Source organism: Scomber japonicus, chromosome 11, assembly GCF_027409825.1.
Source record: "Scomber japonicus isolate fScoJap1 chromosome 11, fScoJap1.pri, whole genome shotgun sequence".
Classification (NCBI taxonomy): domain Eukaryota; kingdom Metazoa; phylum Chordata; class Actinopteri; order Scombriformes; family Scombridae; genus Scomber; species Scomber japonicus.
In genome coordinates, this window is record NC_070588.1 from 28,943,139 (window position 1) to 28,969,201 (window position 26,063).

The 26,063-nt window shown below is 38.9% G+C and overlaps 1 protein-coding gene across 1 annotated transcript; it reads left to right on the plus strand.

Moving 5' to 3' along the window:
• The first annotated feature begins 10,577 nt into the window (after positions 1-10,577).
• olig2 (oligodendrocyte lineage transcription factor 2) lies at positions 10,578-11,923 on the plus strand. Its single transcript, XM_053329007.1, has 3 exons — positions 10,578-10,650; positions 10,910-10,918; positions 11,082-11,923. Exons 1-3 carry the CDS (start codon positions 10,578-10,580, stop codon positions 11,921-11,923), a joined length of 924 nt encoding a protein of 307 aa, XP_053184982.1.
• Positions 11,924-26,063: the final 14,140 nt, after the last annotated feature.

Sequence of the window (26,063 nt, forward strand, 5' to 3'; positions counted from 1 at the left end):
CAAAGAACGATTGCATTGATTGGCTGTGAGCAAGTCCATACAGATAGTCATATTTTCTATCTGTGGGTGCAAAAAGGATCCATTGCAGATATCATCAATCATCAAGACTTGGTATCGATTTATTTCAGACGATACCTTAAAGGTATTGGAGTACCCATACCCAGCCATATTGCCTACCAATAAAAGATGGGTTGTGAAACATGGGATGTTTCGGGTGTCAGTTGTCCACTTTGCACACCCACTATTCACACTACCTTCATTTACTATTGTTTGTCTGTGCAACATTAAGTATTTCTGCCTTTGGGGCTCTGTGGCTGTGCCTCACGAGGTAGCGATAATGTCCTCAAACATGACGATGTGTCCTTGGGCAAGATACTTAACCTCAAATTGCTCCCGATGGCTGCGCCAACAGTGTTTGAATGTGTATGAATGTTAGTCTCCATCTGATGAACAAGTTGGCACCCTGTGTGGTAGCCCCTGCCATCAGTGTGTGAATGGGTGAATGTGACTTGTAGTGTAAAAGTGCATTGAGTGGTCAGAAAGACTAGAAAAGAGCTATATATGTAGGCTATAGTCCATTTACCATTTAGTTGGCTATCAACAAAGAAGTCATTATTCACCCAGCTGCAAGAGGCCAGTTAAAAGATAAACATTCATCATTATTAAGGTTTGAATTAAAAAAATTGTGCTTTTTTGTTTTTCTGGTGAGGACAGACAGTTTTTTTCCACCAAAACAACAGGTGATATGTCAACACTGTCTCCTAGAAATTACGTTCATTTAAGAGTAAAATTGTGAAAATATTTTAGAGGAAATGTGCTCGAATTACACTTCCTGTCTAATGATAAAATCATCTGATTTGGTGTAAAAATGTTGATAGTGAACATATGTGTAAAATGTTTCATGACAATGTTTTTGGCCAAAATATCAAGTACCTGTGATATCTGCTCATAGCAAATAGGGCATTATCAACATTTTTTATGAAGTTGCCTGTGAACATAATAAAACATAATCAAGCGATTACGTTGGTCAAATTGACACAATTGGGAAAACTGGACGTGTAATTTCTAGGAGACAGGTTTGCATTATTTTGGCCAATATTCCTTTGGGTTATTGTAACATTTTAATTGCTGTAACTTGAGAGTATAACATTGCTTGAGGAGCAACAAGTGGTCAGACAATCACACAATTTCACACAAGTGTAAAGTTTAACCATATTACCGATAAAACAGCCATCAAATTTGGCCTCCAAACATTGCTGCTGTTGAGACATCTCCAATCACGTCTGGAAAGGGTGAACAGAAGCCTGTTTTAATACGTTTTCAGCTCAAGGATGGGACATAATGGTTGCTCTCAACATAAAAACACCTGCTGCTATCTCCAAAGTCAACCCAAAAGTGTTTTTTTTATTTTTTAATGGTTTTGTTTTGTTTGGTGGAGTGCATGTCTGTGTACATGGGGGGTGACAGCTGGTTAGCAGTGGGGTGGTAATAAAGTAGTCCGCCCCCTTGTTAGGGATGATGAGCTTGTGTGTGTGTGTGTGTGTGTGTGTGTGTGTGTGTGTGTGTGTGTGTGTGTGTGTGCATGTGTGTGAGAGATGGGATCAGGAGGCTGGTAGTGAGAGTAAAGGAATGTAACCCAGCCTCTCAGTGCCTCCATATGACGCTAATTGCAGCAGAACGGGGATGGCCTGTGCTGCTTGTGTACTCCATTGTTATTCCAGCCTATTGTCTCCGGCCTTCTGACAATTGCCATCTGAATAAGAGCCTGTTAAGCCTGGCAGATCCCCATCATTAGACCCCTTTACACCCATTGTAATGCAGCAGTGAGGATACTGTAGGGGCTATCAGTGACTTTCAGCAGGACTGAGGACACATCCACATTAACACAGATACGTTTTCTCTTGGTGTTGGACCTCCATCCACCATCCAACCTCCAAAGTGGGCACACCAAGTGTTCTTCTCACAAAAACACTCTCCAGGAAAGGAAGATGTAAAGAAAGCTTTTTAACCTTTTAACACCCACTGTGGAGAACTTTAACTGACTGCCAGTGCTATTAAATGTTACGTGAATATAACAGCGTGATATGTGTATTAATAGATAAAAAATTCGTCTTTGAGCTCATTGTGGTCAATTTTTATGAAGAATTTCCTTTGGTAAATACGGTGGCAAGGAAATGCAAAACATTACAAAGTGTGAAACACCAAAATTACATTTAATTTAGTTAATTTAATGATTTAATTTCCATTGCAGTTGGCTCATTCATGAGTTAAGCGTTGTATGAAGTCTGCCACCAGGTGGTGCTGTAGAGTCAGTAAGAAACAAGTGAAAAAACTCGTGAGAAACTTGTTAGAAAACTCCATTCAGTGTTGTACACAACATGAGAGTAGCATCTAGTGTATTTCATAGACATATATATATATATATATATATATAGCTATGTCTATGGTTTTATTTAGCAGCTGAGGAAACATATGAATGGACTGTCGCTGCTCACTTTATCACCCCACGTCACTTCCGGAATTTGGTACATTCCCTTTCTGTCAAGATTGTGTCATTTGTAAATTTGTTTCATTTGATTTAATTAAGGCAGAAATCATGGGTTAAAATGGTTCAGCTACCTTAATGTAAAACCAAGTTCTGACCTGCTGAAAACAAATGATTCATTCAAACCCTCTGCAGACCAGACTAATGCAATTTAGCTGTATGCCAAACAATATTATCACGATTCAGTCAGTTTGAACACTGACTTTTTAGAGCAACCTATATGAAAATTCACCTAACATGTTATTAGCATCTCCAAAGTCAGCTGGATTATTGTGGATATCTACAGTCACTGAATCTGTGCATTTATCACCAAAATATGCCCAAATGCAGATCCATAACACTGTGCTGTATAGTCTTATGAAGGCTGACCTTTTGAAGGCCTGTTAATCAGTGATTCAACATGTCCTGAGTTTACACACAAAGGACTGAAATCAATCTTCTTATACAGTAAGTTAAGGTAAGGTACAGTAAACTTTTTTTAATCCCCCTAGAGGGAAATTCAAAATTGACACAACAGTAGCCGCATAATGGTGAAGTGATAAAATATAAAATAAAATAAAATAAAATATACAATAAAAAAATGTGTGCAATGTTCCTGGTTTTAAACAGTAAGGACAACCTCAGTCTTATTAGTGGGAGTGGGAGGTACTGGGAGCTGTGGTGTTGTATAGTGTGATGGCTGATGGTATGGTATCTCAAAAAGAGACTGAGAGCACTTAAATGCTTATTTGCAAAAAAAGTTGAAATATTCTTTAAAAATTGATACAAACTGTCAGTAAGAGTGATACATTTCTGTTTTAACTGATGAGACAAAAGACGATTAAGGATTCACATGAGTCTAAATTGATTGTGTGTCTGTCTACAGTTACTCTTCTTTCATCTCTCTGGTCATATATTGCTCATTCCATGGAATAAACATGTCCCAAAATAATCAATAAATGGGGCCAAATCTGATTATAACACTAATAACACTAATACTGCATTTAGGAAAGTGTAAAACAGGATTAGTCCATTAATTCCACTAATGATTGACTCATTATTCTGTGGATGAAGTACTTTTTTTTTTCTTTTTAAAACCACTGAAGCAAAGTTGGTTTTACACTATATTTCCCAGACCTGTCCAAACACCATCAGAAGACTTTTAACAGTCTTACAATAATTTCACCATCTTTTCCCCAGGCGACAATTGACAGCATCACTCTGGTGAACGTGACATTTCTTTGTCCACACAAGTTTGGTCACAGACGTACTATGGACACAAACCGCCAGCTGGCCCGGTTTAGGTGGAGTGCAGCTCAGTCTTGTCTCCATCTCCCTAAAAAACAAGCATCTGGAGGCCCGGCAAGTGAATATAAGTGTGAATATATTCATCCCCATGCTGCTTTGTTAAATCTCTGGGCGTAAAGCCGTTGTACCCCCGTGCCCTCCCGGGTGACCCCCGAGGATCAGAGACCAGGTTGTCGAAACATTTGTAACATTTGGCCAAAGCAAATCTCAGGCTGCCTGTTGAATTGAAGCTCAGACCAAAGAGGAGAAGAAAAAAAAATCCCCCTAGGAACCCTCAAAACACTCCCTGCGCTGGACCGGGACCCCCCTCTTTCGTTTCTTATCCCTCACACACACATACAAACACACGCACACACACACTCACACTCACACCGAGCATGGAGGCTCAACCCCTCACAACCTCCAGCAAATCCCCTTTATCTTTTCCCAGCCAGATGGGGCCGCTGGAATAATAGCTGAAGCCCAATGAGTTCCATTCAATTTGTCATGCCGTCTAAAGGAGCTTGTAAGCTTCCCATTTGCAGTTATGTTATAGTAACCATGGGAGGCTCGGCAGTGTTAGGACTTAATTACCTCCTAATAGCTGTTGTAGAGATAAAGCCCCGGGCCTGCATAACCCAACACTGTCCGGCCCTGGAGACACTGAGTCCTGGAGACTCCCTCTGCAGCCTGGATCCACAGCTACATTAGTGACCCACACACCTCACATGTACCTGAACACAACCTGAGATCTACATTTACTAGAATCTATAGAAGGAAACTTAAAAATAACTCTGGTTTGGTGGATCTGTAGCTGTTAAATTACCTTTAACAATGTACTTTTTTTTTAAGTTCAGTTTTCTATGTTTGCTCATGTATCTTTACTGTAACAACTTCATTTTGTTTTCATGTCTTTATTCTACCATGCTTTTATATCGTGCTGCTTCTGTATGAATTACCTTCGTTTCGACATGTGACAAAATAGCACAAATGAAAATCCAAGGAAGTAAATATAGATGTTCCCCATTGCCAACCTACTGTATGCTGAGTTGAGGTCCTTACATACTATTCAGGGTCAACCCATTTTTTACATTGGAGAGCAGTAAATACATCCTAAATACTTCTTACTTTTAACCTGACATTTCATGAATTCTCCATAAAACATTTGTCTTTGACCTATATTTATTCAAAAATTCACATTTAATTCAAGTTCATGTTTTTTCTCCACAAACGAGAAGTGAAACTGAATAATAAACTCTCTTGGCTCTCTGAAAGCTTCATTAATCATTAAGGTTTCATCTGGCTATTTGTCTGTGACTGATGAGGTATTCATGAATGATTTGTTGTGCAGAAATGTGGCAGTTTGAATATGAACAGTGTGTGAGGGTTAAGTAGCAGATATATAATATATATTTATTATGGGGTTTTTTTATTCAAAATTTAACAGTTTGACTAGTGCTGACTTTCAGTTTTTATAGTGGTAATGGCTTTTACACACAGTCTCTCCAATTGCAGGTCATTGATCCTAAATATTTGGGGTAAAATGCTGTAATGATCTTTACTGTCAGTCACATGACCTCACATCTTCTGTTTTACTACTGAGACCAAACTAACAGGTAAAAAGCCCAAAAGTGACTGTAGGTTTTGACTCTTTATAGAGCACTCATTGAAATACTTACAAATTCAAAAAAATCAGCCCTAGAGAGCTAATGACCCAGATAGCATGCGAATGTGGGCCACTTGAGGCAATGATCCGGCACTGTAGGCATTCTTCTGGCCCGGACAAAACAGACGTGAACCTAAACTGGCCCATGTAGTAAATGCTACATTTGGGCCAAATATCACAAAACGAATATGGCTCATATTTGGCCGAAATATGGCAAGTATGGCAATGACTAATCTGGATGTGAGCCTAACGAGGCCCACATATAAGGAAACATACTTGGCCCACCTTTGTTGAAACATATTTGGGCCAGTCTTGGCCGAACTGGTTTATTTGGTGTGTTTTTGGTTGACATCTGGCATTGTGATGGCTTGGTTATGGCCCACTTTTGGCAAACATGAGCGGACCGCCCAAGTGCCATCATTCCATGCTGTATGTGGGCCGGATGAACATGTCAGGTGTGGGCCAGATATGGGCCAAAAGAATTTTGCTATCTGGGGAGGGACATTACATGACTTTTTATTGCTTTTATGACTTTTTTCAATTTTTTTTCAATTTTGTTGTAAATCAAGATCAATGAAGTTACCACATGGCTCCTCACCAGTCTAAGGTCAAACATTTTCCAAAATGTGTATATATAAAAACATCCACATTGTTCTACAACCTCACAGAGAGGCATGGGGAGGCTATTTTGGATGTTTATGGAAATTACCAAATATAGTTATTTGCCTGATAAAGGATTAAACATGCTGCTCAGAATGATCTCATATCACAGTGATTGTGGTAATTATTGGTTGCCTCCCACTGATTGGATGATTATGGTCATGCTGTGAGTTGCATTTGCTCTGTCATACATATTCATTTGTGTTAACACAAATGATGAAACTGTTGCAACTGTTGAGTTACAAGATTTTGTAGATATAAGAAAGAGTATGCAGAAACTGTCACCTAGAAACACACAATTATCCCTTTTGCTGATGACTGTTTACTTTATATTAACAAAGTATTCTTTGGGGAAACCTAATGCCCTCTATAATGAGTTTTACTTTAAAGGAAATGAGTGTAACCCTAGTATTTCCTGTAATGTTTACTATCTAGTTAAGATTATAGAAAAAAGGTTATATGGTTAAATAATAGAAAATGACCCAGATAAATGATAGGACACTTATTTTTTACAATTTCACACCACGTCCTGTCATGGCACTTGACTTTCTTGTTAAATGTACAGTAAACTACTAATGTAGGATTGCTGCATGTGAACCTCACTTGCACATGAACACATGCGCGCACACACACACACACACACACACAGTAACAACAGTGGTAGCGGCATCTCGCGTTCCTCACTACAGATTTCAACAAAAGCGAGAATTTTGCTTCATTTCGTTCCAAGATTTGGCAGAGAAAGGGGGATGGAGGGGGAGAGCCAAGACATTATTCATGTCTTTCAGTTCATTTGGCCTCGGCCGGTCAGCTCCCCAGACAGAAAGAGAAACCTTCTCTCGTGTTTTTCCACCCTCCTCTCTTTTCTGCTTTTTTTTGTTTTGTTTTGTTCCCTTTCTCTTTTTTTATTTTAGAGGCAGATTAGCAGGATTAAGTATGGCTCACATATGCTCCTCCTCACTATTGGTATTCACCACGGCACTGGGCCTACCGCCACCCAGACTGATGGACAGAGAGAGGGAGACAGAAAGAGAGAAAAAGATGGTGAGAAGGAGTGCGGTCGCTGAGAGTCAAAGATGGACGGGAAAAGGAAATGTTAGAATTGAACAATTAAAAGTCTTGAAAACCTGTTTTCTCGTGAACAAACTGTTTATTTTACTCAAACTTTATCAAACTGATTTCACCAATGGGACATTATAGTACACACTACACTCTTATGCACATTTGGCCTGGGTCTTTTGTCCTGGTTTGAGTTATAGTTACAATGAAAGGAAATCTTTAATCCTGCAACATGCAATTACATTTTAGACAATAGTGTTCCTCCAACTTTTTGGCAAGAATTGTTTCAACTTGATTGTGACCCTGTGCACAAAGACAGACCCCTAAAGAAAGTTTGGTGTAGAAGAACTTGACTCACTTGCACAAAGCCCTGACCTCAACCCCATCCAACTCCTATGGGATGAACTGGAAATGCTGAGGTTGGACTTATAGTTATTAGTTAGGAGTGTACACATATGGTAAGTAGAGATGGAGGTGAGGTTTATTTTAAAAGAGAAAATTATTATTATATAAAATGAAAGTAATGAAAAAATCTATTGATTCATTTATGAAATTCTTATTCAGGAAATATACTATATATGCCATGAATCATACATAATGTAACTGAAAACTCTCTTCTCTTCTGTTTGGATATTCTCTCCCTCTCTCTCACACACACACAAACACTCACACACACACACTCACTCACACACACACACACACACACACACACACACACACACACACACACACACACACACACACACACACACACACACACACACACACAAACACACAGGAAAATACTTCTGACCAAACCTGAACTGCAGTGCAAACTGCTGGACGGAGGGGTGAAATGCACTCTGTGGTGTCGTTTCAACACTGGTTGGCTACAAAGACACAGAATAAAAACTAAAAAACATCCTTCTGAATTTAATCATCTTAAAGAAAAAAAGAACACAGAAGCTGAACACTTAATCACTTCAGAATTGAAATAACTTCTTATAGAAAAAATTTCTATTATTTACAGTGTTTCAGTGCCTTGCTTCCACACTAATTGTGATGTTTGCAGGTTAGGTTTATCTTTTTTTAATAGAGTGTTGTTCTTTTCTCTGTAAAGCTCCTTAAAGATATTTACAGCAGAATGGGGCAGAAGAAAAAAAAAGAAAAAAAAGTCAATAATTCTACATCTTCCTGAAATGATTCAGACTGCAGCACAAAGAATACATAATTACAGATATCGTTTTTTTTTTTACTGACTTTTAAATAATGATCTATAGATGAAATAAGACATGCAGAGAGGAAAGCCTGAGCTGTGAGCTGTGTGTGTGTGTGTGTGTGTGTGTGTGTGTGTGTGTGTGTGTGTGTGTGTCATTGTGAATCCAGAGCAACAGTGAGACTGTGGGAATGTCTAATGAAGCAAGAGGTGGCACACATACAAACCTCCTAATCTAAAATGCCACTTTAACCGCCTTCATTACCATAATCTTATTTAACAGGAGTAAACACGCGAACGCAACACGCGGAGGAAGAAAACAAGTAAATAGGCTATAAAAAAGGGACAGCGCGTGCGCGCGCGCGCGAGTGCGTGTTTTAGCTCTTTCCAGACTAACGACCTTGATTTTGTGACATGGTTGGTGGACCGATGTGACACCTTACTGACGGTTGGGGCCCACAGAAAATACTCGTTTCTAATTGGCTGGCAGGTGTCCCTTAAATTCGAACATCACCCGCTTAAAATATAATTCCGGTCAGCTGTTTAACCATGGGCTTCTCATAGTGGGCTTCCCAGGAGTCCTCGTGGGAGTTCCAGGGGGTCCACAACCAGAAAAGAGAGGAATAATTTATTTGAACTGTAACTAAATCCATGAGTAATTTATGAATGTATGTTTTTCATACACTTTCTAGAAAAAAACATCTAAAAGCAAAAATCTAATCAGATCTGGGTCTGTGGTCTAATTTGAGTCACTTAGGGTCCTTAATGTATGAAAGTGTATTAATCTGTGTGTAACCATGGCGACAGTAGACATAATTCGGGAAATAAACTGACCACAGAACATAAAAAAATGTAATATTTCTCAGCTAATTAAAAAAAAAATAATAATAATTTTATTCAAAATTGCATCTTTCTTTCTTTTTTTAATGTTGCTTTTATTTGTTTGTTAGTTATAAGCTACACTCTATTTTCTCTTTCCCTTCATTCAACACAATAGTAAATCCCATACAGACACTCAGATCATTATTCTAAATTACAACTCACATTTGAATGTATCTTATTCTATAGAGTTGTGTTTGTAAGTTATTAATTCCACCTTATTACATATTTAATATTTGATCAATAACCAAAGCAGATACTGTATTTCTATATCTCTTATGAAAACAGATCAGCTTGTATAGAGGCAATTAGCGCTGATTGCGTCTGACTGCACAATACAACTTATCATATTTTAGGACAAAGCTGCTGTCAGTTTCAGTTATGTGGGAGGGGAAATCACCGGTTTGGGGCCCTTATGTCAGTCAGAGGCCGTCTGAGCAGCCAGCAGCAGGCCACACATGCTATCGCTCACTGCAGACTAATTGAAATGTTACGGATCATAACCGTTAAAAACAATTTTGCACACTTCATTAATTAACGTTAAAGATGCTCTTTAACGGCAGCTGCTGGCAGACAGCGGGTAAAAACGGAAAACAGCGTATTAACTCAGAGGAAACATATTGCGCTGTTTAACAGGCTGCGACCGCTTATTATTGTTCATCTGAAGGAGGGACGAGCTTTTATAACCAGAGAGGCTACAGACAGGAGGGTTAATAACCAAAATAAAAAAGAGGGGACATCTCTGATCAAAATAACGGAGAAGATATTTAAAAAAAATAAAATAAAATAAGATATTTAGATATTAAACGTTCCCTCACAAAGTATATATATTTATTTATTTTCAGTTTCTACTTCAAATCGAATAAATTACGGTACGTGTAAAACAATGATTTAAATGAATTGTGAATTGTTTTTTTGGAGTCTGAACAATCCAAACAAGTTCATATTGAGTTATTATTAACGGTGAAATGTGTCGTCATCGATTTTTTATTAGCTGTAGTAAAAATCCATCCGCACGCGGGCCACAACATTTTCACAAGAAGGGGCCATATGTAGGAGGGAGTGTGTCTCATTTCACTTAATACTGATGCTGTGTGTTGGTAATTACATCAGGCTGTAGGGCCCTCCGTCACCCTCCTCCACCCCCCCCCCCCTCCTCCTCCCCCTTCCCTCCCTCCCTCCTCTCTGCACGGAGCTGATTGGTCGCAGGGAGGCAGCCGGGACTGAAACTGCGTTGTCCTGGTGACCCGGCTTCTGTGGGCTCCAGCCCCGCTATAAAACCCTGAGCTCTCACGCAGGCGTGCCAAATGGGCTGTCAGATGCGATCTGGACTAACAAGTGGATTTGACATCATCACGATTGGAAACACTCTCGGTAGGTGTTTGAATATTTATTTTTGGACATATTTCCACTTATTTTATATATAGCCTAGTTGTTTTCTGCTTTATTTCTGCCAAGCCAGAATGAGGTAGAAGTGGGCTACTGTGTAGTAGAGTGATAGAGATAACTTCTGACTTATCTGATGATCCAGTAGGATTATAAAGATGAAATATGATACAGCAGATATACCGTGTTTAAATATTCAACTTGTGCAGTATTTAAGATCTTTTTCCGTCGTTTTCATACAAAACAACCAGAGCTCATTCTAGTCCTGCCTCTCTTTAATTCTTAGTTACATTTATAAAGCGACAACAACTTTTTTTTTATCATCAGTCATAATAATAAAAAATATTCTATCATCTTTTCTGGAGGTGACATGACACGGAAACTTTGGTGACTCAGTAAACTAACAAAGTTATGTCTTTTCAGAGACCCTTGCTGGACCAGGATCATGGACTCAGATACGAGCCGCGTGTCGAGCAGACCGTCTTCTCCCGAGGTGGATGACATCTTCATGTCCACCCTGAAGAAGTCCGTGCACGGCTTCTCCGGGGCCGTGTCCTCCACACAGAGCGATTCTCCGTCGGGCATCGCCGGCCTGCACGGCCTCTCCGCGCTCTCCGGCAGCGACGAGGAGTCGTTGCTCCGGATGTCCAAGAAAGACCGTAAACTGCTGTCAGAGAACGAGCTGCAGTCCATCCGCCTCAAGATCAACAGCCGCGAGAGGAAACGGATGCACGATCTGAACGTGGCCATGGACGGGCTCCGGGAGGTCATGCCCTACGCGCACGGACCTTCGGTGCGCAAACTCTCCAAAATCGCCACCCTGCTGCTGGCTAGAAACTACATCCTGATGCTGAGTAATTCACTGGAGGAGATGAAGCGGCTGGTCAGTGAGATCTACGGCAGCAGCGGCCACCACGGCGGCTTCCACCCGTCAGCTTGTGGGACTATGACACACGCGGGGCCCGTGCCAGGACACCCGGCAGCTTCTCACGCCCCACACCCGGCTGTGCACCACCCGCTCCTCCCGCCGGCCGTCTCCACCGCTTCTCTGTCAGCGCCCGGTATCTCTGCCGTCACCTCGGTCAGACCCCATCACGGACTCCTCAAAGCCCCCACGGCCGGTGCAGGGCCGCTGGGCAGCAGTTTCCACCACTGGGGCGTTGGCACCGGGATGCCCTGTCCGTGCAGCATGTGCCAAGTCCCGCCTCCGCATGTGTCCAGCATGAGCGCCGTCACCATGCCGAGGCTGACCAGCGACTCCAAGTGACTCTAAACTAACAGAGATGAACTTTTCGGGCAGTTACAGACTCTCTCCCAACATGATCAAGCTTTTTATTTATCTTTGTTGCGTCGGCAGAGCCAGACAAGGCCAATGCATTGATTTTCCTTACTGGGAATTTGGGGGTTTTGGGACTAACTTAGTGTTTTATGGTAATTAACTTCACTTGTAACAGGTGTTTCTTTAAAGAGCTCCTAAAGCACAACAAACTGCTTATTATACTGGAAATCTCTGATGGCCCAGACATGTGTGTGTGTCTAAAGTTATTTATAGATCACATTTAATCGCTGGTGATGAATTACATTTCCGTTTTTTGGGGCCTGCAAGGGGGGAAAGTTGCCAACTAAAATCAAACCACAAATATAGAGTGTAAATATGTAGATGGATTATTCTGTTTAAATAGTCGGAGATATTATATATTAGAGTCTTGTTAAAGTGTGGGAAGACTCCCCCACCCATCACATGTTGCACCTGCTTTATTCTATCAGTCTTCTTATTCAGTGCTTCTCTCCTTATTTTCTCCTCCAGCTGTCATTCAGTGCCCGACGCAAACAATGACCACTTCTTTATTTTTTTAATAAAAAAAAAATGAAAATGATATTTATTTACTTATTTTGGACGGGAATTTCAGATGAATCTCTGATTGTGCTGGGGTTTGAAATGTAAAATAAAGACGATTGATTGAAAAGGAAAAAAGTCTGTGATGATGTCTTGTTTTTTTTAAATCTTTGTGCAACATTCATACACTAACAGGCCCGCAGATCACTGAAAACATGACAGAGAATAACCAGATATACACATTATAGTGTCAAAACTTTCATTTAAAGCCGAATTATAGAAACATAAGGTTCCATTTCAACGTTATGAGCACCAACTAACGTAAATACAATACAAACAAAATTTAACCATAATGTTTTTTAATCATAATTATTAAAACAAACAGATTATAGAAATAATATTACAATATACATCTCTGGACAAACGGCCTGTGGAGAGATCCATATATTTCTCACCATTAAGTCAACATTGGTTTTCATAGTTGGGCTTATTTACTTCCAATTAGAATATATGAATTTCATAATAATTAGCTCTATTAGACAATTATGTCTTTTAGGTTACTAAATTAATTTGACGTCACAGAAATGCTTCAAACAGTACAGCGTGTATTCTCAATTTAACCAGAAAGGATCCCTATACATGTCTTATTAATAGTGTCTAATAACTTCGTATTCTTGTTAATTATCTTAATTTATGTCTCTGTAAAACTTCATGATCTCAATTTGATAAATAACGGGACTCCAGTTGGGACATTTCTAATTTCATTAGATTATAATGGCTACAATAAACATTTTATTACATTTTTGTCATTGTAAACAGACTCTTGCGTTTGTGCCTTCATCTCCACGGTTAATCAGAGTTCAGCAGAGAATGAGTGTGAGCTGCCCGCCTTCTTACCAAACACAACCCCACCAATCTAACCAAACAGAGCTGCTTTTTACAGGCTCTGGACTTTCATCCTGCATACTTTCATTTATCAGCTGTAGGATTTGATTCAATTATCTTCTATTTTCCACAAAAGCGCAAGAGGGAAAAAAAACTGTAGTTAGAGCTAAAGAAAAAAATGTCTGCTAAAGAAGCCAGTGATGAGTACAGGCCGGTATACTTTAGGAAAAGGTAGCAGCTGCATAGCAGATTGCGCATGCTGTTGCAATGTTTTCCAAAGGCTTTTGAGGCAGCAACGATATGAACTAAATCTTTGAATATTCATGCACGCATTTGTTTATTCGTCTCATTAGTGGAATTGAATTATTCAAAGTCCTTCATCGTTCTGTAGGACGTTTCAGAGAGGAAGAGGTCATTTGGTGCAATACAACAACAACAAAAATACAGTTTATTTAGCAGGTGTCTGATCAGCATTATTTGAATGTCTCAGCATGTGGAAAGAAAAATATTAAGATGATAAAAACCTGTTTAGCTTATATCTTATATTGCATTTTGTGAGACTTCTGTCATTAACTTTCACATCAGACAGTGTTAAGTAACTCTGTGTTCCTTTCTCATACAATCTGGTGATACACTGACAGATGATCAACAGCCATAAAAAAGAGCTATGTTTCTGTTTTCACTTAAAAGACATCAAACTTAGAGTTTAGTTCTGTAACAGAGAGGGAAGGAGGGAAAAGAGGTATAGCTGAAAAGGATTATTTTGTATATTGGACACTAACTGTAATGTTAATTCAGTTCAGAAACTTTTATGTTATACAAACAATTAATAAATGATTGTGAATGTTTGTTGTTTGGCTGAGCAAACTTGGCAATAAAGAGTCCTGATGTTTGGATTTCACAGAAAAGAAATGATAAAAGTAGATCCACACAAGTGTTTCTGGCTATTGTGACTGATTCAGTGTTCAGGTTAAAGTACTGTGGAGTTATTCTGGTGATAACATAAAGTCATAATGCCTATTGAATATAGACTTATACAATAACGTAATTATCAACATCATCATATATATGGACTTGTCATACACATGCCCACTCTCCAATCCCACCCCCCGTCCCCTTGCATTATTACGCAATCATTATATCAGTGTTATAAAATGATCTTCAAATGACAATAATATTGTTTATCGCAATTATTTCTGAGATGATATATCGTCCAACAAATGTAGTTATTATGACAGGAGTGTCACTCACACAACCCTTAGAAGTAATCAGGCAAACTAAGGCACTTTAAACCTCTTTATCATTCATCATTTGTGATGTCATAGTAGTAAAATCCCAGGTATTTATGATAGCATTTTTACTATTAGTAAGCCATGACAGTGTGACAGTGAGACAGCACACCCACAAAAAACCAGTAACCTGAAAGTTAAGCAGCTAAATGGAATTCAACCATCATATATTTTATTATACTACTTGAGTTGAGCTGAATGTTTGGATGAAACATGAATCCAGTGCAGATAATATACTTTTAATGAGCATGAGTATCATTTAGAGTAAAATATGTCAATATATGTACTCCAGATGAGGGAAAATTCCCATTGGTTGGCTGGGTCCACGTCAACATGTTCTTTGTGAAAAAAGCCCAAGAAGTCTGTGAACACACCTATTGTATGTTAACTGACTCTGAACACTACACCACTCTGTTTGTCTTTAAATTGAAGAGGAAAGTCATCAGTTCAGTTGTTCGGCTCAGGTCAACTGAAGTTTTCCTACTTGCAGCTACATTTAGTCTTTTTCATGTAAATCAGTGTTAAAATGTTAAAGGTACCTGTCGTATTATAATATTTTCAGTACAGATGCAAAGGAGAGTGATGTTGGATAGTTTTTAGCTATTTAAAACAAGAAAAAAGAGCAGAGGTTTGCTTCTTTTTTAGACTTTGAGAACTGTATTAAAGGATCTATAGTTAGTCGTCCTACAGAATCCTAGATAGTCCATAATTCACTGAAGCAGCAAGAAACCAGTTTTTCTCAATTTAAAACTGTCTTTAGGCTTTGCTTTATAGTATCTCCACTTACAAATGTGGACACATTTTTGATTAACTTCTGCCAGGGATGTTGAACGCCTTTCTGGGAAGGAAATCGCTAAAATAGAAGTTGGGTTTTTTAAGCAATTTGACAACTTCATTTCATAATAAACTAACATTGGGAACAGACTGAATGTCAAAGATCGACAATAGTTAGTGAGGTTCACCAAAAAATAATCCAAAATGTACTAAATATTTGATTTCTCTACATGTTCCATCTGTAGTCTATCACCACCTTCCAATCTCATTTTTGGCATGCAGCTGTTATTGAGAATTAAAACATTTGATGGCATATGGAGGCCTAAGCTGTGGGATAATTTGTGTAATGAATTCTGCTTTACTGCATGTGTCAGCACTAAATATAGGTAGTATGATTTACAGTGTACTATTTATCATCAAAATAACCTCCCTACCACATGTCCATCTCTTTAGTCAACCTTTTTTATCAGTGATGCACTCTACACTAAATTATAACTGATACAGTATATGTATAAGTGAAAGTAGTTAGTAAGTTGTTGTTCCATCATGAGCTTCCAGAACAGCTTCAGTGCTCCTTGTTGTAGATTCTCCAAGTCTCTGAACTCTGAAACTGAGTTATGCAGAGCGCTATCTAAGTGTCTAAGTTGTGTTCGGTTGTTGTCAAAAGGTCTGTAAATGTACACTGATAATTTCATTTTGTTTTATCCACAATATCTTCTCATGGCAACTAAAGCATGATTAGAGTTTTGTATTGTATGTTTACCTACTTATAGTGTTTGGTAAAAGTTTTTGAGAGATCATGGTTTTGGTGAAATATGTTAAAATATTCAACACTGACATTGAATCTTGACACAGGACATTTTTACTTTTTCAATTTTTAATGAAAACTAAAACATTTTTCTATAACCTAAGTGTGTGATGGCCAAAGCATATGTCAGGCACAGGATGCAAAGTCTGTGACCTTAAAGTCCTGCTATTTGTATACTTTACCCATCATCTGATGTGACTCTGACAAAATTGTAACACATATTGTAAAAAGCCATAAACCATCAATCAATCAATCAATCTTTATTTATATAGAGTAGATCTAAACCATACTCTTTAAGTTTAATATAAAGAGACCCAACATTCCCACATGAGCAAGCATTTGGCGACAGTGGCAAGAAAAAACTCCCTTTTAACAGGAAGAATGTGGCATTTCAAATAGGTATCTACATTAATCAGCTTGGTCACTCTGAGTCCCTATGACATAACATGGTATATTTTGTGTAAGAACTGAATAATTCTTCTTTCTAAAAGCTTGTCTTATATGGTTAATGCCTCTCTACTATAGAACACAATGATATGTATAAAGGATTCATTCAATTTAAGATAATTACTCTAATTTTTCACAAGTAAGCTAAACTGCCACGTCCCCAATTGTGTTTGCTCAACTTAGCTTACAAACATAAATAATAGAAATAAAACTGTTGTATAGCCTTATTTATAATAATGCTCACCAAATGTTATTTTTGTTATCAATACATTTTTAATGCTTTTAATGTTTTCTTGTAGTCTGAAATTTCCATTTACTCATCAGAGCACTTGTAAGACATTTGAAACATTTTGGAATAGTTGAAACATCAACATCTGACACTCTGACATATGAGAGTTTTCTACTATACACCCAGATAAACCTGGTGATAAAGTTAAAAAAGAAACAGCATCTTTTCAGCTCTGCCAAATTGCTCTGGCCAATAGCAGCTGGGCTTCACTTCCCTGTGACTGAATTTGAATAAACAGCTCCTTATCCACTGTTGGTGGCAGGGTGACTTATCCATTGATGCTGAGAGTCTAAGGTTGATTCAGTGACAGTTTAAATATTCATAACTTTGGACAGAAGGGGAGCATCAGTCTAACACTGTTGTAACTGGATTTAAACCTTCCTGAAAACACTGCACAGATGTACACCCTTTCAGCTCTGCACATCATGTTGTGTTAGCTGAAGGGATTAAAGATTGGTGGGATGCATCAAAGGTAGCGAAATAACAGAAAGAGAAACAGACTCTATGATGGAGAAAAGGAGGAATAAGAGAGAGAAGATAAACAAATAAAGAAGCTGTCAGAGACAAAGGCAGGATTTAACTCTTACAAGGGAATAGATAGAGCTCTAAGGTGAATATGAGACCTCAAATCCCTCTTTCCCATGGGACTAATGTGTATTCCAACACGGCCTCATCTGCTCATCCTTAACCAACGTTAAACACAGTGATGGACTGTAACAGACAAAGAAATGTTGACTGTTATAGAAGCAACAAGTGGTTGCTTAGCTGAATCTCTCTGTGCTTCTGAACAGTCTGTCAGTAGGTCGGTCAGTCCACGTTGGTCCAAACTGAAATAGATCAAGAGCTGATGAATCCTACAGACTTTGGTCATCCCATGATCCCCTACTGTAGTGAGGGTGACCATGAGGTTGATATTTGTGATTTTTAGTAACTGTCAATGAATGTACCAATGAATTTGGTACAAACATTCATAGTGTTCAGGGTGAATTGTAAGACCTTTGGCGAACCCTGGATTTTTCTTTATGTGGCACCACCATCAAATCAAAATGTCAATGTGTCTAATAGCCTACATTGTTTTTTGGCCAAATAGCTGCAAAACTAATGACATTCTCTTGAGCCACCTTAGAAAGAAGAGTCTTTGGTGAGCTTTTGTCTGGATGATGGTGAAGTTGTCTTCCCATTTTAAGGAGGAGGAGAAGGAATTCAAAATAATTCACTATCTCTACCACTTGGTTGTTGATGACCAGTAGTAGAATCTCTCTCTGAATTTGTCAGTTCATTTCCTAGCCGATGATGTTCTGTTTCAAATTTGTATTGCTAGACCAGTTGACTAGAGAGAAGATCCCATTCCTATAAGATGTCTCATCATGACATGTAAACAGTCACACCGGTGTATCATTAGCAAATTTAGTCATCTTTATAGTGTTTGAAAATCTATTGTTGATTTTGACTAAATGTGTTCTACCCAGTAAAAAGTCCTAGATCACTAGAAACATAGTGACTGGTGGAAACCTAGCTGCAAATATGTATTATAAGACCATGTAGAGATATTTGTATTAAAAGCTGAGCTATAGTCAATGAAGAGTACTCGAACAAGGATGGAAGGCGTTTCTAGATGCTGCAAGATGGATTGTAAACAGAGAAACATCATCATTCACTGACTTTTGGTTGAAAATTGGTCAAAATGATCTGTGATAGTAAACTGATAGTAAAATCTTTGGGTTGTGGACTGTTGGGTTGAGACAAAACAAGATATTCTAGTTTGTATCTTCACTAAATTAGCTATTTAAAAAATCATGTTATGTATGTGTAGCAGTTAACAGGTGAGTAAAGTAAGGATTTGTTTTAAGTCGGTGAATCAATTGTAGTATTGGATTATATGTAGCAGATGCTGCCAGTTATGATGCTTTGCAGCCGTTTGGACTTAGGCTTTTTTGTTTTTCACTAAGATATCATGGGGTTGTGTTGGTGGGGGTGTGTTTTGTTCCAGGTACCAGTGAGACAATGAAATATAGTCCAGGGAGGCCAGACTGAGTAATATATTCATTAGTTTGAAGACTCCTCAGTCTTTTGGCATTCTGAATCCCTTTCATCGAGGACATCTTCACCACTTAACTGTATTTGTCACCATTTAGAGAATTGAGGTGATGTTACGCAATAAGGAATAAGGGTACTCATTTGGACAAAAATGTACTCCAGCACATAAATTCATCTGAATATATATACCAAACAAAACTGAATACTTAAAACACCCCTGAGTGTGTGTGTGTGTGTGTGTGTGTGTGTGTGTGTGTGTGTGTGTGTGTGTGTGTGTGTGTGTGTGTTTGTGTGTGTCTAATAATCTATGAACAGCAGCAGATGAACTCCTCGATCGGGTGGATCAATGTGTTTAGGGAATACCCAGAGGAACAAAGACAGAAGGGAGTAAGAGAGAGAAAGAGTAAAGGAAAGTGAGAGAAACAAAGCGAGAGAGCAGAAGATCCATTGAGTGTGTTTTTTGTGGCTGAAGAATCGTCCCCAGTGGCTTTGAAAAGAAGGATAATCCTGTCAAGTAAGCAGACCTTTGGATATTCATGACTGGCCGAGCGGCTCTGCGGACTGAAGGAGGACACAGTCAGGATGGGATTAAACATCAAAGTGAATGTGAGGAGCGCAGGACTGGGACATGAATCAACCATCACAGAAACACAGAGGTCTCAGAGGGGTGTGCTGAAGGCCAGCGGGGGCCAGTTGTCTGGTGGGTGGACAGCACTTTGAATGACTCCATGATGAGGCCCTCCTAAACGCCATTCAGGAGAGTGATACCATGTGTGTGCACCTGCCCCCATCTGAGGCACATATACATATATAAGAAACCAATCTAGTGACAATAAGTTCTCATCATCATCATCATCATTACACAGTCTGTTGAGCTGCTGAGGAGTTCTGTTGACAAAAGTGAATATTATAGATCAGCTAGTGATTGTCTACCTGCATATTCTGGGTTAGTGTCATATATAACGCAAGACTAGAATGAATAACAGACTTCAGAAATAGTGTAAAGTATTATCCACCTTTATTTTTGTTCATTTGAGGGGCAGAATTTCAGACACTTTATCAAAAAAAACAAACAAAAAAACCCACCAAATTTCTTATCTGTCATTACTGGTAAACTAAGGTCCATAAAGACTTTTCTAACGTACACTCAACGTCAACCAACACCTTTGGGATGAACTGAAACATTAGGTTCCCAAAGTATTGTGGTGTAAATTTTGCCCATCACTTGCCTTAATGTCAGTATCAGGCAGATGTCCATGGTGTAAGAGTGATATGTTCAACAATAACATAGGATCATATACCTTTGACCATAGAGTATAGCCATACAGATATTTTTTTCACTTTATGTTCCATGGTTTGTATCTGTCTTTGAGATTTCTGCTTCCATTCCAATTCAATGAATTAAATATTAGATTAGATACTTTCCATATTGAGACATTTGACAGATATTCTCATTGACTGGGAAATCACATAGAGAAGTGCAAAATTCCTACAGGTTGAAACCTTTTTAATTTGTCTGTTCATTGTTCGGCATCTACTGTCATCCATTTGTGTCTTTACATTGTCTTTGCATGAAATCACACCATAAAATGTGCCTTGTGTTCAGTCTGAACACAGCTTACCTTCAAGGCAAAGAAAAATAATGTGTATACGTGATAATTATCATCACATTTTTGTGGTTATTTTGAAGACCTTGAGATTGTATGTGTGTGTATTTGTGTGGGTGTGTGTGTTTGTGTGTTTGTACCGTGTGGGTGACGTCCCATATGGTGTGTTGACCATGTCACGCTCATGTCTGTCCCCTAGCACTAGCCCTGCCAACTCTGGCTGCTGCTGGCAGCTGTGATGTTTGGACAAAGAGACTCAACCTGACAGGATTCAGAGAAACCAAAGGGCTGCTGGGAAACACACATACACGCATACAAACACATTTCTGCAGTCGCTAAAAGGGTTTTAATGTACCTTTTGACATGACTTACATTGAGGATGAATTTGTACTTTAGAAACGTCCTGTATGCAAATATTTTAAAAACACCAACATACTACTTTGATCTAGAGACCAAAATTAAGAACAATATAGAATGCTATTCCTTATGTTCCTCTTACATATATAAATAAGCTTCTCATCACTGAAACATTTTATGAGCATTCATTTCTGATTAAAAAAAAAACAGGTTTGATGAGTTTCTTAACAGCTTGATTAGGGTTAGGGAAAGACTATGATTTGGTTTAAAATCAAATGAATTCCTTAAAGTTACAGAACCTTCCTGCTCATGGTTAAAATAACATCTGCTTGGTTGAGGTTTAAACAATAAACCAAGGTAAACAAACAACAGTGTACTGGAAAACACACAGTGGTCTCTCATGTCAAAATCACACACTTTGTTGAACCAGCCATTAACTGAATTATTTAAGAATGCTAGATGGCAACAATAATAAACATAACCCACTAAAGATTAGTATGTTGAAATTGTTGTAGTGAAAATGTTAGCATGATGGCATTAGCATCTCAATGTACTGCTAGGTTCAGCTAGCATGGCTGCAGAATTCAAGTCAATGAATCTCAAACTTTTTCAGATGAAAGAACTTTCAGACCATACAGTGATTAGCAAGTTATAGCACGAAACACAATGTGGTTTGGGATCCTCTTGATTCCCAGTCCAGAAAATATGAATTTTATGTAGTTGCTGTGGTATTTTTGTTTCACTTTAGCACTGGATTTTTCATGTTAATGCTGAGGGTTCTCTCGAGACAGCAAACCATTGTCCTGGGACTCAACAGAAATGCTAAATGAACCACTTGCATTAAGTTGTTGCACCTTGCCTGTTGTGTCAGAGATTTCATTTTCTTTTCTTTTAACTGACACTGTCAGCTGATTGTTGATAGGCGACTGATAATTGGCAAAATTGAGGTAGGCTAACTGTAAGCTTCATTACACATTTCCTTTCACAGTGTAGCCATGTTTTATAGGCAGTGTTGCAAAATGGTTGGCTACATTGGTGAAGTCCAACAACATTACAATACAGTCAATTCAAATAATAATGTGTGTATTTAAAGTTGATTTAATATTGAAAACAACACATCTGTGGTACTTAGCTAGTCACTTGCAGATGGTTTGAGAAACACTGTTAAATTAGAACATGATATTTCAGCAAATCTACTCGCAGAACATCAGTGATCACTCACACACCACTGTGAGAAAGCGCTTGTTCAAGGTATAATTTTTTTAACCACATGCTTTTTGTCTTACCACTTGTCTCTTCCACAGGGCTTCAGTCTAACTCTGTCCAACTGGAAAATAAATCCAAGTCCAGTGAGCTTATTTCTGCCCCCGCAGCAGCTCTGCCTCCGTGAGATGTTTTAATACAATCCCAATTTGTTAAGTTACTGAAGCCTGCTATCGAGTTGCTCTGCAACATATGTCTGCTCTCTGAGTTGTTGATTCTCTGAGGTCCCTGGTTTCATAAATCAAATTAGCACCACACTCAGTATGGTTGTCATCAGATTTAAACAAAGCTGGAAAAAAACAAACCCCAAATGATGTCTGTTTTCATTTTTAGACCTGTATTTAACCATTTAATTAGTGTAACTGTAAATATAATGTGTCAAGCACCTGCTCTCACATACTCAGTTAACAGGCCTCAGTGGGGGGACAGGCGTGAATTTGAGCAACATCTGTGATAAACCTGCTACAGTTTGATCGGAGTGGATGTTGAATAGAAAGGGAGAGTAGTGGCTGCTTCAGTCTGATCTCTCAGGTCTTAGTGGGGATTTTAATGTGCTGAGAGGCTGTTAGGAGCAGCAGCACAGTGGGAGGTGGATGAGCTGCACAGGAGGAGGAGAGGGCATAGACAAGAGTCTGGGGAGTCTTAAGGCCCCCCCTTTACGTAACTGTGTGTGTGTGTGTGTGTGTGTGTGTGTGTGTATGTATGTGTGTGTGTGTGTGTGTGTGTGTGTGTGTGTGTGTGTGTGTATGTAATACAGAGTGTAGGCTGACAGATGTGTCCATCAATGCCTGAAAGAATCATCTTACATCCAATGCATCCATCTGCCAGCCTGGTGTCACAAGATTTTGTGAAATCAGAACAATGTGTTAGAATGCAAAATGATGAGAATAGGTTTCACTCCATGAACAGATCAGTTTGACCTTTTAAACTCTGCCAACTCCACCAGTGAAACCAAGGATACAAACTCATGTTGTGCAACCAAGCACAAGTAAAATCTGAAAGACATATACATAGGATTGTAGCTACTGATGATCATAAAGTTTTCAAAGATATTAGGATGATTTCAGTTAGTATAGGCATTACATTACTTCCTAGAAATGCTGGAATAATCAGATAGTAAATATATTTTTTATTATCTGCCTTGTCTAGTCTAATTTTAATTTCATTTTGGGAAACATAACAGGAACTGTAGGGTAACAACGTTTCTAAGAGATTAAAGAGACAACATCTAAACTCTCATGACCCCTAATTAGGAGGTCTGCTGCTGTGAGCATTGATCCACTCATCCATTCATTTTCTATTCTACTAGACACCTTTTTCTGCTACAACATCTTCTTGTTAGTTCGGCAGTACCTCATTCAGTGCTCCCCAGTCAGCTGGGAGGTGTGATCCCTGCAGCGTGTCCTGGTTCTACCCCGTGGTGTCCTCCCAGCTGGCTAAGCATGAAACGTGTCCAAAGGGAGGCATCAAGGGAACATCCCATCCAGGCCATCTCTACAATTCTGTCCTACATGCTGGTTTTTAATGAGTGCTGATTCACAGACCTTTAAAGTCATGTCTGTGAAGGTTATACATTATACAGTATGTCAATGTAACACTGATATTTTCAAATGCATCCACTGTAGAGCATGTTCCAGAAAAGGGAAAGGCTAGTGTGGACATGGTAACTTCCCCGGTTAGACAATCATATTGGTTGTAAACAAGCAAATATTGAGCCAGATTACACTAAAATATGTTATTGGACAGCAAAATTGTGTGAACACAACTGAGGTGAGTCCAGGCACAAAGGGAGACCCTAAATAAAGACCACCACAATAAAATGACGAAAGCATCAGTAGGCTAGTTTTCTGTAACCATACTAGCTTGTCTACTTGTACTGTAGAAGAAGGGAAACAGCAAGGAAGCCCACAATTCATGAAGAATTACATTTCCACTAAAATATATCCATTGCACAATTTTAACTCATAACTCATAAAACATTGTCTGTACCACAGTCAATAGTGGCAGCCTGGCTGTGCATATGCTAGCAGATTAGGCTAAATTGGAGCTACTCTATGTTTACAACTCAATCTGATTGTCTTATGGCTTGTGTTCATTGCCCTGTCTGACTTACTTTTAGACACTGTGTTCCCATGTTAGTAATTAACTTAGTGAATCACGATCAAGTTTCTTTTGGTCCTGATCCCAATCTGAGTCTTTTAATATTAGGTATCTACTGAAACCATGTCAGATTAGATACTTACAATATTAAATATGCATTAAGTACAGTAAACAGATATAGCCTTCTGACTTTGGCATGACTTCTTTTTCACAGCCTAAGAAATTATTGATATGGTATGATTGTTTAACTGAACTTCCGAAATTCATGTGATATGATTCTACAGAGAAAAAATAAAAAAATAGTTGGAATGACAGAAACACCTAGAGATGGTAGAGAAGTCTTACAGGGAGGAGTTTGTTCCCTCACAAATGATCTTTGGTTGAGTACAGACACCAACTGCCACTGAACCCGACAAATCAAATTTTGGCCCACCATCAAATTACCCACAACATTGATTGGTAAGTATTGGCTAAAAAGCTTCTTCCTGATTGTTTTGTACACAAAGAGTTAGTCAGACTTTAGGAAATCTGTGTATCTTGTCACTATTACTTTTAGTCATTCTTCTTCTTCTTCAATGTAAGAATGGTCACTACTAAAGAACAAAAAACTTTTTTCAGGGGACACATTCCATGTCTGCCTTTATCCTGCCACACTGCTTCACCTTTAAGAGCCTAATTTTGGGGACGTGTATCCTCATCCATCATACTGCTATCAGCCTTCACTTTAACAGTGACTTTGGTCTCGTTGCACCGCCCTCCATACAGACAGGGATAACCTCTGCAAACCCACCCTTGGCCTTGTACCGCTAATAAAACCTATAAAGAAACATCTCATCCCGCCCCCACAACATTTAGACTTTAACTGGGGTGCCCCTAGCCTTGATTGCTTGGTGAGAAGAAGAAGCTCTGTGTTTGGCTTCGGACAAGGGTTCCTGTGGAAGTTTAGTGTCCATGAATCCATCATTGTCACGGTTAAATAGGATCGGGGATTTTCTGGATACTTTGTGGGGGGGACGGGTTAACTAAACTCTCCTATTAGCAGCCATCCTCCAAATCCCTTGTGGCTTTGTTTCAGAGAACATCTGCTATAACAATAGACAATCACTAAGGATATGTTTGGAGTGATTGTAATTTTGACTGCGACGAAAGGTTAGAGTACTTTGGCTTGACTTTCACAAACAAGTCAATTTTAAAAATAGTATCTATAGCTTAAAATGTCACAATATATGCAGGCTTTTCATTTAAAAGTAACATCAAACTTATATCTTTCAGGCATGCAATCTATCGGTCATATCAAATAGTCAAAAGCTGAATTGACAGAAAGTGTCAGTGGAAGCAGTTAGCAAGATGAAATATGAATGTGGCAAATGTCCATCTGTATTTAAACAACCGTGACCAACTGAGCGTGTGCAGCTATTGAGAGTGAAGCATTTAGGCTCCCTTTCACAAAGGGCCCGAGGGCTAAAACCATACACCCCTCCCACCTTCATTATCCCTGCCACACTATGATCAGCACCAAATGCCGACTATCCCAGGCCAGTGCTCACAAAGCATGCTGGGAAGGACAAAAGCAGACCTTCAGCCGATTGGTTCCACCTTATTAACAGCTTGTAATCTTCTCATGTCTTTGGCCAGGCCTCACAGAGCAGGAGTTAGGGGCGAATAGACGAGTGTGTCCCTCGTCCCTGCTTTGATGCAGAGCAGCCATTTCCCT

Coding starts and splice junctions, on each gene's coding strand:
- olig2 (XM_053329007.1), top strand. CDS start 10,578: ATGGGCTGTCAGATGCGATCTGGACTAACAAGTGGATTTGACATCATC.